General features: G+C 39.9%; 1 protein-coding gene across 5 annotated transcripts in view; it reads right to left on the reverse strand.

Moving 5' to 3' along the window:
* APBB2 (amyloid beta precursor protein binding family B member 2) overlaps nt 1-14,087 on the reverse strand; it is a 237,417-nt gene that overhangs the window by 130,552 nt on the left and 92,778 nt on the right. For all 5 annotated transcript variants that reach the window (XM_069977565.1, XM_069977564.1, XM_069977563.1 and 2 more), the window contains exon 4: nt 9,231-9,300. In XM_069977565.1, the coding sequence (XP_069833666.1) occupies nt 9,231-9,249 (19 nt within the window). In that variant the 5' untranslated portion in view covers nt 9,250-9,300. The remainder of the gene's footprint in view (nt 1-9,230; nt 9,301-14,087) is intronic.

Consider the following 14,087-nt stretch of genomic DNA (forward strand, 5'->3'; position numbering starts at 1 on the left):
GTGTCCATGTTTTTTACATGATTACATTACATCTGCGTTTTTCACAGATTGCACGGGTGTCAGATCTGTGCAATCCATGAAAACACAGATCTCATAGACTTCTTTGGGGGAATTCCTGCTGTCATCTCATCCGAGTTATGACATATCCTATTTTTTCATGGAACGGATTGCGGATCCGTAAAAAAACCCAAAACGAAACATGTGAATAACTCAACAGAAAGCAATAGGCAATAATATTGTCCACGATAACGGATCTGTGATCACAGACAACTTCACTAAACGTGTGAATAAGGCCTAAGACATGGTGGAGGTAGTGTGATGGCTTGTAAATGCATGGCTACCAGTGGTACTGGGTCACTAGTGCTAATTGATTATGAGACACAGGACAGAAGCAGTTGGATTAATTCTGAGAAATTTAGAGACAATTACTTAATTTGTCCAATTACATTTGAGCTGTTGAAATGAAGGGATTTTCCTACCCTATCTCACCTTCTATTCAGCAGTGCCCTCCCTCATGCACTTTGTATTTGTACAGAGATTAGCTGGTGACTGGCTCATCTATCTTTATATGTATATATATATTCAACTTCTGTCACACAGTTGAGCCTCTCTGATTGTATATATATATATATATATATATATATATATATATATATATATATACATACATACATACAATCAGAGAGGCTCAACTGTGTGACAGAAGTTGAATACTCATCATCAGTAACAGTAATAAGAGTTTTTGTATCCCCTCTGTGAAAAATGTGTGTGGAACAGTCCATGCAGCTACATCATATTTTCCGCTGTCTGAGCTGGTGATTCTATTCTGAGCACAGAAACACATGTAATTTCTAGAGGGTCACCAGGGGATCGCATGAACCAACTGATGTAAAAGATTCCACAAAATTTCAGTCAGAATGGAATAACCAAAGTAAGTAATACTAGCTGCATAAGGAGATTATTTCAAGTGTACATTATAAACTGTATATATGAATGATAAAACTGATAAAAATATGCTCAAACTATAAAATGCATGATAGTATCATGTTAAATCAATTCTATGAATACACATATTATTCAATGGAAATCATTTTTAAGAATCATTCACATAAAATTCATAAAATTGTTACCTGTGTGGGCACTTCAAGTATGTGAAAATGTCAAGTAACGGTAAAATTATGCATAAAATCACATTTTTTATCAAGCGTACCACCACTTTCTGAGCCCTGATTACAGCTCTTTCAGTAATAAGTACTGTTCTTCTCACAAGTAAAAGGAAATTATGTCTATAACAGGATGATGGATTTTTAAAGCCTTATTTTAAGACCTTTCACTGTTTCTCAAGTGCAGAAATACAGTAAATGAAGCATATTCCCTTACCAAGGATTTTTAATATTTGTACAGTTACCAAAAGAAAAATCTAAATCATCACATCTGTATCACCTAGAGTACCTCTTCTCTGAGTTTTGGTTCTCTGTTTGGCCCAGGACTTTATTGGCTATTGGTTGCTTAGTTTACTTCTGCATAGCGTTTATAAAAGCTAAGAAAAGTAGTTGTGCAGTAGAGAAAAAACTATTTTGCTAAGTATCCTATTAGAACGGGTTATCTGTTCAGGATCCTTACCCCTTAAAGGAAACCTGTCAACATGAAAATCCTACCTAAGCTATAAACATCATGTTATAGAGCAGAAGGAGCTGGGCGGATTAATATATATCTTTATGGGTAAAGATTCAGTATAACTTCAAATTTATTGATTAAAATCTTTCCATGCTAAAGAGTCCAGTCCATTAAGTGACAACCTGTCAGGTCAGTGCTCGCTTGCTGCTCATTCCCTGCTCACAGCCGATGCTATTACACGTGTTGACAGCGAGCGGGTAAGAGCTGGGGGGCCGTAGAGAGCTGCAGGAGGGTCTGCCCGGGTGATCGCTACTTCGGGCAGCCCATAGACGATAGCAGTGGTCTGCTGCCACCGCTCCTATTCCACGAAGCGATGGCAGCAGATCACTGATATCGTGATCGTTGATTTTTCAATGTTTTGAAAGACAACGACAACATTGTGCATGTCGGCTGATCATTGTCTTCTATTACACAAAGCGATTATCAGCAATACGAATATGGCCAATAATCGCTTCGTGTAAAAGGGGCTTTAGGCTCCCCATTAATAAAAGGCAGCCGCATAATTGCATTACTAAATGTGCCCCAGTATTTTTAGATTTTTCAGACCTCACATACCCCTGATAGGTCATGATTTCAGGATATCCCACAGAGACACCACCTGTGGAAATTCGTCATGCACTAACACCTGTGTGAACAATACTATGGAAGAGCTTCATGCAATATCTATTGGGGGAACTGATGAGAACTGAAGAATTCTGCCCCAGATCTGTGGCCACCTGCCAGAGGATAAGAACGGGAACTAATATTATTATTGATTTATGTCATGCCCTAGTATTAGTATCGATTTTTGTAGTGGCGTTATATTCAGTTGCTGTGAAATCCTTAAAGTAATCATTACAGAAATCACGGCATAACATTGTACATTTTCTGACATTGTTTATAAGATAACGCTGCATATAAACAGCTTTACTCCAAACTACAGGTTAACACACTGCACACTAGATACATAAGATAGCCCTCTACACAATCTAACAATTTATATGTAATATCTAGGGTACAGAAGTAAATGTATTTTATATATATAGTATAGTAGAAACAAATGGAGACCTTACAGCACCAGACACTAAGGAGACTTCAAAAGGGATACTCTGATGAAAAAAAATCTATTAAATCAACGAGTTTCAGAAAGTTATATAGATTTGTATTTTACTTTTGTTTTAAAATCTCAAGTCCACAGTACTTATCAGCTGCTGCATGTCCTGCAGGAAGTTGTGTATTCTTTCCAGTCTGATACTAATTGCTCTGTTGCCACCTCTGTCTACAACAGGAACTGTCCAGAGCAGTAGCAAATCTTCATAGAAAACCTCTACTGCTATAGACAGTTTCTGTCAGGGACAGAGGTGGCAGCAGAGAGCACTGTGTCAGACTGGAAAGAATTCACCACTTCCTGCAGGACGTACAACAGCTGATAAGTACTGGAGGAAATTGGATTGAAATTTTTTAAATAGAAGTAAATTACAAATCTATATAATGTTCTGACACCAGCTGATTTAAAAGAAAATTTTTTTTGCCGGAGTACCCCTTTAAGAATCATGCACACAATGGATGTCAACATTAAAAAAGGTGTGCAGGATGGAAATGAGTTATGAGGCATATAAATCCATGTAGTGTGCCATATATCTGATGTGTATTCTCTCTAAGGGCTCGTTCCCACTGAGCAAAAGCAGCTGAATTTCTGCGCTGAATCAGCGCTGAAATTTCAGCCGTTAAAATAGGTGCAGAGCTAATTTCCATTGTGTTGAATGGAAATTCTGCTCTGCAGTTCACACAGTGGAATTTCCGCACTGAACTAATCCGCTTTCCGCCAGAAGAATGAACATGTTCATTCTTCCGCTAGCGGAAGCCTATACAAATCAATGGGGCTCTGATTTTCTGTTTCAGCGCGGATTCAGCGCGGATTCAGCGCGGATTCAGCGCGGAATACAAGCGGAATACAAGCGGAAATTACTCGCTGAATCAGCGCGGAAATGGGGAAAAGGGGGGGGGAGGAGGAGGATTCTAGTATATATTCTGGTATAGTCTAGTTTACTCACCAAATACTCGCTGAATTTCAGCGCTGAATGCATGCGGATTCAGCGCGGATTCCTCGAGTATTCCGCGCTGAATTTGTCAAGAGCTGATTACGAGCTGAACACTTTCCTAGCAGAATACGCAGGGATTCTGCTTGCATTCTGCTTATATTCTGCTCGGAATTCAGCGTCAGTTGATTTCAGGCGGAAATATTTCCTTGCGTAATCCGCTCCTTTTGCTCTGTGTGAACGTAGCCTAAGGGTAGCTTTACACGTACTGACTTACCGACCGTTATTAACGCTGCGAGTCGGCTAGGTCCTGGCAGATCACTTTTACTACATACACACAGCGGTCTGAACGACCGCTGCGTGTATGTAATTCTACCGGCCGCTTAACCCCTTCAGCTCCCGCCCGGCTTACCTGTCCTCGCTGCACGGGGTCCCGACGTACTGCTGTCCCGCCCGGCCAATCAGTGGCTGCGGCAGGGCAACACACTGATTGGCCGGGCGGGAGAGCACGGGAGACCCCGTGCAGCGAGGATAGGTAATGTATGCAGAGCGGGAGCCGGGCGGGAGCTGAAGGGGTTAAGCGGCCGGCAGAATTACATGTAGTGAAAGTGATCTGCCAGGACCTAGTCGACTCGGTACGTGTCGGTACGTATGAAGCTACCCTAATGCAACAGTTTTGCAAACCACATAGTATGGATCAGAAACATAGGGGCAGGTGAATAAAGGTTCCTTTTTATTTTCACTCTACCACCAGCCACATATAGGTTTTTTTTTTATTTCCCTAGACCAGTGCTTCTCAATTCCAGTCTTCAGGCCTCACCAACAGGTCATGTTTTGAGGATATCCCATACAAAGAAAAGCTGTGATAATACCTGATGCACTGAGTATAATTATCTCACCTGTGACATGCTAAGGAAATCCTCAAGACATGACCTGTTGGTGAGGCCTGAGGACTGGAATTGAGAAGCACTCATCTAGATAATCCCTTAAGGGTAGCTTCACATGTACCGGATCCACAGCGGATTTCACGCAGAGAGTTTGCAGCGAAATTGCATTCCGCTGCGGATATGTGACCCGGCCCCTTTAACCCCCGGCATCCTGCCGCCCCTAGCCCCGGCCCGGAGCATACATTACCTGCTCGGCGCTGTGGCTGTGTGAGGCTCCCGGCTCCCCTCGCTCCCCATCAGCCAATCAGAGCACGGCAGCACTGATTGGCTGATGGGGAGCGAGAGGAACTGAGAGCGTCACACACAGCCACAGCGCCAAGCAGGTAATGTATGTTTCGGGCTGGGGGCTGCGGCTGCGGTTTACATATCCGAAGCAGAATGAAAATTCCGCTGCAGATATGTAACCCCATAGACCTTCACACTACCAGGATTCGCAGCAAACCCGCATCGGATTTCCAGTACGTGTGAACTCACCCTGAAGGGGGTGACTGTATATTAGTTTAGCAATAAAGCAGCACCCTTTTCAAAGATATAATTTTAAACTGTTGGCATTATAGCTTATGCAAACAGTCATATTTTAGCTCCACTCATGGTTGGATCTGGTCTTTTAGGCACTAAACACAATTCATGTACATATGACTATGTTGGACTGGAACATTAGTATCCCAAAGAATCCTTTGGTTGGTCCACATTCTGACATAAGAATGATTCTAAAAGTCCAGCAAAAGATAACCGCAATATAAGGGGGTATATGCAAGTTGATATGTTTCCATTATGCCCAGTATAGGGGATAACAAGCTGATCGGTAGGGGTCTGATCAGCTCCACCATATTTAGCATCTGTGGAGGTTCAGAGCAGTTGGATTTTAACGAATCAGCTTGTTATCCCCTATCCTGTACATAGTGAGTACATCTGGAGTTGGTAATACCCCAGAGCTCACCACTCTTATAGGATGACAATAGACAATGGGGTCCTATGGGTGATGGATACCACTGTATGGCATACATTATACTCCATAGTATAGTTAAATTTATATGTATTTGTATATGTTTAACTAAGGACATAAATGCAGTGTGAACACAGCCTTATAGTTTTGACCTGTATACACAATAATGTGATTTACAAAACTATACTATATATACACTATACAATACTTACAAAACTATAGTATTATACAAAAATTTACATGATCCATAGAAATTGATGGTAGACCCTCAAAGTAGTATGGGAATATTTTAGGTGTAAAATAAGAAAATGAATGCATCCCACTATAACACAAAACTGGGACAAAGACCCTACATTAGAAATGTTTACAGGCTAAAATAGAATTGCTTTTCCATCATATGGAACAGAGTTTGAGGCACTCTGCCACTGTTGATTTATAGCTCTGGACACAACCTATGTGATTTCTTAAGGGATCATTGCTGCATTGTCTGTCAAAACTAAAATCTGGAAAGGTCAAAATTTGACTAAATTTGTTGACTAAAGGCAAAGAACACCCTATAGATAAAAAGAAACTTCAATCACATTTTTTTTTTTAATCCCTTACACGTTTTAAATTAACTGTGTGCATAAAGAAACATTAGGCTATGTTCACCGGCCGGAATTTTGCAGTCAAAACAGTTTAATATTGCCTCCTAGCATGTTTTTAATCGCGCTGAAACATGTCATTTAATTGAAATACTGCGACTAGCCCAATAAACCACTCAGGATTTTTTTTACATTAAAATCAAGTTTAATTTGGGCGAAATAAATTTTTCATGTTCATTTTTCATGGGTCCGTACGAACTACGGCCGTAGTCTTATACGCTGTGTGCATTGTACGACCATAGTTCATACGAATTGCTATATCGTATCTTTCTCAAAACAACGGCTGTAGTTTTGCGGTGAAAACTGTTTTACGTAGTGCGAACATAGCCTTAAAGTGTAGCTATCGTTATAAAAAACTTTTGACATGTTACAGGGACATGTCAAAAGTTTTGATCGTTCCGGGTCCGAGTGTTCAGATCGGGAGATAGAGCGTGGTGAGGACCACAGCTGCAGCGCGTCCACTCTCCGCTCTGAATATAAAAAAGAGTCAGACTTATAATGGGCTCCTATGAGGCCTAACTCTCTTTTTCTTTTTTACTTAGCGGAGAGAGGACGCGCTGCAGCTGCGGTCCTCTCCCCGCTCTTTCTCACGATTGGTACGAGTGCTCAAAACCGATCAAAACTTTTGACATGTCTCTATGAAATATCAAAAGTGTAAAAATAGGTACACTTTAAATTAAAGTTTCATTTCTGTGCACTAATATGTATAGTTACTATGATTTATAGTGTGACCATAGCGGGAATAGGTTTTTTCATACTTTTTCATACTTATTATTATATTTACCAGTTTACCTGTAAAAATGTGCATTTTCTACTTAGATCTCAAGAACACTGCACAAAGGAGAGGCAATGGGGCAACACTCCTACCATGCACCGCTATTAAGAATTTTCCCCTGATGTGTTCACCAAACCTCAGACATCCATAGTGATGTAACATCTTTTGGCAGCCACTGAATGATGCAGTCGCATGGCATTATTTCATATATACAATATCACTGTGGGCTAGTATGCACATGGAAACACTGAGGACAATGGAGAACGGGAGAAGAAGAATTCAGACAGTAAGTATATTACATGGAAAGCCTGATAGCTTGTTACAAAGGCTTTTACTTCGCTTTTAAGGTTGAATCCCTATAGAAAATAAATGGAAAAAAAGAAGAAAAAAGTAAAGAGTGCAAGCTCGTCTTTGATCACATGCAGACAGATTAAAAAAAAATAGAAATACCTACTGGAGTGTTCTGTGAATGCTCAGGATTTCTGATGGGAAAAGGTAACGCTTTAATAAAATAAAGATGAAAAGAAGAATCCTACCATAGTGAAAGTATTTGTAGAAGTATTTGCTATTTGTTATCTTTCTTTTCTTTACAAGGAAGATTAGTTTATCAAAGTCTGGGCTCAGCATGTTTGATTTTTTTTATTCCAACATTCTCTTAAATGTGAGACCTACTGTAAGAAAACAGAGAATGTAAAAAGGGTTTTGGATGCTGAGGTATAACGTTAATGATTAAAACCAGTGGGGAAGGTTTACCAAAGTGTTTGCCCGTAGACTTTGCCGTAAAATGGATACATTGTGGTGCAAGAAACGTGAGGTCAGGCAATAGTTGGTTTAAAAAGGTAGACAAGTGTAAAGAAGAAGCACACATCCAAAACTGTGTGAACCACTATGTTCAATCTAATACATCCTCAGACTGCTTGGTCTACGTTTACACAGTCTAGGTGTCACATAGAATTAGTAAAAGTGTTTTATTGTTTCTTATACCAGACATTAAAGGAAACGATTAGTGTCTCACAGCTGTATATATAACTTCTGTCCGTTCCTTTGTTTTTACGTTTCTTAATATTTACCTTAGTGAAGTGACATATGTAGTGCACATGTAAAGTCCTGGACTGTACACATTACTTCACTACTTATGCACAATGAAGCAGCTCTACTGTCCTTGGCTTCCCCAGTGCAATGCACACGTGCCATTGATGAGTCCTGGACTCATTTCTAGACAAGTAAATGATGTATTAATGCTGGAATGGGTGGAATTAATAAGGAATTAATACCGCAGCTGAATAAAGACATGCTGATGGTTTAGTGTCCATATCCAAGCGCGTCATGTCTAAGTGAAAACACATGAGCATTAAGTGAATGTAATTACAGTATATAATTAAAGGAGTTGTCCGAGTTTTACAATTTTTTGCTAGCAGGCTCTCCCAAAATAATGGCTTTGTGGAAAGTATGTTCACATGAGGCCAATACACTGTGTATTTTCCATTGCAGATTTCTATAGGAAAGACCTACAGTGTAGACCTCTACTATTACAGCACCAGCAATTCTACAGCGAATTCTAACCAACGTCACATGATTTGGTGCAGACTTGTAGTTGTGGATTTAACTCTAGAAATGCTGTTACTTTTCCATAGCATTTAGGTCCCATGTAGCCTTACTTGTAATCTGAAAGGGAAACTGGAAGCAAGTATTCTTTTTTAACATGACAATATCTAAGCAGAAGTGGAGCATCCCATGGTACTGAGTGAAATCAATGAGTTGCCTTTGTAATGAAAGTATGGAAGCTTTGAGTCTTTTAAAGCAAATGATGCTCTTTGTAGCTGCTTTCTGATCTGGCCAGGGGATCTTACCCTCTATTAACATATATTATCCCCTAATAGGGTCTTTGAAAATAGGTTTTCTAAATCAAACACTGCATTTATAAAAAAAATAAAAAATAATTCCCACAACATGACATTTTGTTGATTTTAAATGATCAAACTACGGAGATCTGGGTTAGAAGAAAAGCTACGATGAGGGATGAGGGAACTGGAGGTATTTGTACTTACAATACGTTAAAGTGTTAGTAAGGAATTGGTCATAACAAAAGTGATAAACTATTACAAAACACTGAAATTAAAAAACTGAAATGAAATAAAAAAAAATACAAACAATAAGTAACATACAGAAAAAACAAATGTATTGTGTGGAACACCAAACGGAATACTCTGAAGGGATTCTAACCTTGGAGGACTTCTGACATGGGTCACAGGGGCGTCAGCAATGGATCAGGAAATAGGTTAAAGTTAGCAATCTGAAAAGAGGGATGATGGGAAAAATTAAAACAAGGAAGTGTCTAATATATAACAAATAACTAGGTGTGAAAGGGCACAGAATCAATAAAACAAAAAGCAAATGTAAATGGCAAACCAGCAACAGCAATCGTCATGAGGATAAGGTTATTGTAGGAATGCTGGGAGTCATTCCAGTCCTGAGCCATTCTGAGGATAAAATACAGCCATACTGATATCTTATAAGCACTTAGAATTTGGAAATAAACTTAACTCAAAATATGTTTGTATCATTATCTTATAGTCAACAAATAAAGCCCACAATCTTTAAAAAAAAAAAAAAAAAAAAAAAAGGATATGATTTTTTTTTCATTTACTTATCAAATATAGCAGAAAATGTCTGGAAAAACCTCTAGAATTACGGAAATTGACCCAAACAAAAGTTGTATTTAAGAGTGCGAATTTCGTATCTCTATCTGTGGCTATGCTCACATTGTCCATTACAGACTACCTGGACATAAAAACAACATATACTATTTTTTTGTCCAGTCATGTTTAGTCAAATGAAAGGCTACCATACCGGAAACCCAACAGACCTTATTGATGTCAATGGGGACCGTCAGGCTCACTTGGTACACTACCGTTCAAAAGTTTGGGGTCACCCAAACAATTTTGTGTTTTCCATAAAAAGTCACACATATTCACCACCATACGTGGTGAAATGAATAGACAATAGAGTCAAGACATTGACAAGGTTAGAAATAATGATTTGTATTTGAAATAACATTGTTTTTACATCAAACTTTGCTTTCGTCAAATAATCCTCCTTTTGCAGCAATTACAGCATTGCACACCTTTGGCATTCTAGCTATTAATCTGTTGATGTAAGCTAGAGAAATTGCACCCCACGCTTCTAGAAGCAGCTCCCACAAGTTGGATTGGTTGGATGGGCACTTCTGGCGTACCATACGGTCAAGCTGTTCCCACAACAGCTCAGTGGGGTTCAGATCTGGTGACTGCGCTGGCCACTCCATTACCTATGATAGAATACCAGCTGCCTACTTCTGCTGTAAATAGTTCTTGCACAATTTGGAGGTGTGTTTAGGGTAATTGTCCTGTTGTAGGATGAAATTGGCTCCAATCAAGCGCTGTCCACTGGGTATGGCATGGCGTTGGAAAATTGAGTGATAGCCTTCCTTATTCAGAATCCCTTTTACCCTGTACAAATCTCCCACCTTACCAGCACCAAAGCAACCCCAGACCACCACATTACCTCCACCATGCTGAACAGATGGCGTCAGGCATTCTTCCAGCATCTTTTCATTTGTTCTGCGTCTCACAAACGTTCTTCTTTGTTATCCAAACACCTCAAACTTGGATTCATCCGTCCACAACACTTTTTTCCAGTCTTCCTCTGTCCAATGTCTGTGTTCTTTTGCCCATCTTAATCTTTTTCTTTTATTGGCCAGTCTCAGATATGGCTTTTTCTTTGCCACTCTGCCCTGAAGCCCAAAATCCTGCAGCCGCCTCTTCACTGTAGATGTTGACACTGGTGTTTTGCGGGTACTATTTAATGAAGATGTCAGTTGGGGACCTGTGAGGCATCTGTTTCTCAAACTAGAGACTCTAATGTGCTTATCTTCTTGCTTAGTTGTGCAACGCGGCCTCCCACTTCTTTTTCTACTCTGGTTAGAGCCTGTTTGTGCTGTCCTCTAAAGGGAGTAGTACACACCGTTGTAGGAAATCTTCAATTTCTTAGCAATTTCTCGCATGGAATAGCCTTCATTTCTAAGAACAAGATTAGACTGTCGAGTTTCAGATGAAAGTTCTCTTTTTCTGGCCATTTTGAGCGTTTAATTGACCCCACAAATGTGATGCTCCAGAAACACAATCTGCTCAAAGGAAGGTCAGTTTTGTAGCTTCTGTAACGAGCTAGACTGATGTGTGAACATGATTGCACAAGGGTTTTCTAATCATCAATTAGCCTTCTGAGCCAATGAGCAAACACATTGTACCATTAGAACAATGGAGTGATAGTTGCTGGCAATGGGCCTCTATACACCTATGTAGATATTGCACCAAAAACCAGAAATTTGCAGCTAGAATAGTCATTTACCACATTGGCAATGTATAGAGTGTATTTCTTTAAAGTTAGGACTAGTTTAACGTTATCTTCATTGAAAAGTACAGTGCTTTTTCTTCAAAAATAAGGACATTTCAATGTGACCCCAAACTTTTGAACGTTTGTGTATATTGCAGCGTTGGAGTGTGAGGTGGGGGCCATTATTCTGGGACCCAGGTTTGATATAGTACTACACTAGCTTTTGTGCATCCTGATAAACAATGTGGTCTATGATTTGTTCAGCCTACTGATAGCAGGATATCATGTTGCAGTTGCACTATGTATTTATGCTGTAGGAAACAATTTAAACCTGCAATGATGCACTAACACTTTATACTGTCAGGATTTGTCCCAGTAATATAACCTCCTGCCTCCCCAAGTCTTGTTTTTATGTTGTTTTGTTCTGATAGTATCTAATAAAGATTTTCATATTTTTCTACTTTATGATGCTGCGCCATCTTGAAGGTAGGAAAGTTGCCATGAGAGTCATTGGCTTGTTAAGTATGGGCAACTTTCCCACCTTCAAGATGATGCAGCTTCATTCCGCTGGGTGCATGTGCAAAGAACCTAGACACTTCCCGGACTGAGACATGATGCGTCGGCTCATCGGGATGTCTGGCCAGGATCTAATATATATTTTATACATATGTAGTTTTTTAATTGGTTTTAATTGCTGTTTGTTTTGGTGTCTTGTTTTGCATTTGTGTCCTAATAAAGATTGTATTTTTGGTATATAGTTGTGTGCGCTTTATCATATAGTGTCTAGCTTTTTTCTTTTTTGAATATTATGGTTGACATCATTAGGTTTTACTACATTAACCCTGCAATGGCCACAATTATTTATTGCTGACAAGTTACCAACAGTGTCCAATAGCTCGGATGATGATTTAAAATTTTCTTATAGTGACTCTGTACCCACAATCTGACCCCCCCCCCCAAAACCAGTTGTACCTTCAGATAGCTGCTTTTAATCCAAGATCTGTCCTGGGGTCCGTTCGGCAGCTGATACAGTTATTATCCTAAAAAACAACTTTTTTACACCACCCCTTCCTCCCTCCTGCCCACCCTTTTCATCATTAGGAATGCCCCTAAAACATTTTCTCCTGTCTGAACATTGCACAGGTGCCTTAACGATCCAGCCCATGTGCCGTGCTGACACGGGTGATGAATAGGAGACAATCTGCCTGGAGCATGATGGGGAGGAGGGACAGAGAGGGTGTGCCAGCCTAATGCATACACAATCTAGGCCACGGCCGTTGGGCACAGGCCTGCAAGTTTACAAGTTGTTTTCTAGGACAATAACTGCATCACCTGCTGAACGGACTCCAGGACAGATCTTGGATTAAAAGCAGCTATCTGAAGGTACCAGTAGTTTGGGGGGGACAGATTGTGGGTACAGAGTCACTTTAAACAGAGAGATTACTACTAGTTAGAGATGAGCGAACCGGGTTCGGGTTCGAGTCCAACCGAACCCGAACGATCTGCATTTGATTAGCGGTGGCTGCTGACCTTGAATAAAGCCCTAAGGCTATGTGGAAAACATGCATATAGTCATTGGCTGTATCCATGCTTTCCAGACAACCTTAGAGTTTTATCCAAGTTCAGCAGCCCCAGCTAATCAAATGCCAATCGTTCGGGTTCGGATGGACTCGAACCCAAACCCGGTTCGCTCATCTCTACTACTAATGAAAGAAAACATATCCTATATCCCTTTTATTTATAGTATTAGTCTCAATATATAATTTCATGTTTTAAATGATGACCATTATGTCCAGTCTTGCTTTTCCAACATCAGTAAAGGTCAGGCCGCGTTCTTGTTTCTGCACATGTTGCCGGTATACATCAGCAAGCTTTGCCCATGTATACTGCAATGTGTTTCCAACAGGCCCATTTACTTTAACCCTTTAAGGACATGGCCCATTTTCGTTTTTACGTTTTCGGTTTTTCCTCCTTGTGCATAAAAGGTCATAGCACTTGCATTTTTCCACCTAGAAACCCACATGACCCCTTATTTTTTGCGTCACTAATTGTACTTTGCAATTACAGGCTGAATTTTTGCATAAAGTACACTGCGAAACCAGAAAAAAATTCAAAGTGTGGTGAAATTGAAAAAAAAAACGCATTTCTTTTATTTGGGGGAAATGTGTTTTTACGCCATTCGCCCTGGGGTAAAACTGACTTGTTATGCATGTTCCTCAAGTCGTTACGATTAAAACGATATATAACATGTATAACTTATATTGTATCGGATGGCCTGTAAAAAATTCAAACCGTTGTTAACCAATATACGTTCCTTAAAATCGCTCCATTCCCAGGCTTATAGCGCTTTTATCCTTTGGTCTATGGGGCTGTGCGAGGTGTCATTTTTTGCGCCATGATGTGATCTTTCTATCGGTACCTTGATTGCCCATATACGTCTTTTTGATCGCTTTTTATTACATTTTTTCTGGATTTGATGCGACCAAAAATGCGCAATTTTGCACTTTGGGATTTTTTTGCGCTGACGCCGTTTACCGTACGAGATCAGGAATGTGATTAATTAATAGTTCGGGCGATTACGCACGCGGCGATACCAAACATGTTTATTTATTTATTTATTTGTTTACTTTTATTTAAAACCTGGGAAAAGGGGGGTGATTCAGACTTTTATTAGGGGAGGGGGCTTTTTACTATAAACAACACTTTTTT

This window comes from Dendropsophus ebraccatus, chromosome 7 (genome assembly GCF_027789765.1).
Source record: "Dendropsophus ebraccatus isolate aDenEbr1 chromosome 7, aDenEbr1.pat, whole genome shotgun sequence".
Taxonomy (NCBI): domain Eukaryota; kingdom Metazoa; phylum Chordata; class Amphibia; order Anura; family Hylidae; genus Dendropsophus; species Dendropsophus ebraccatus.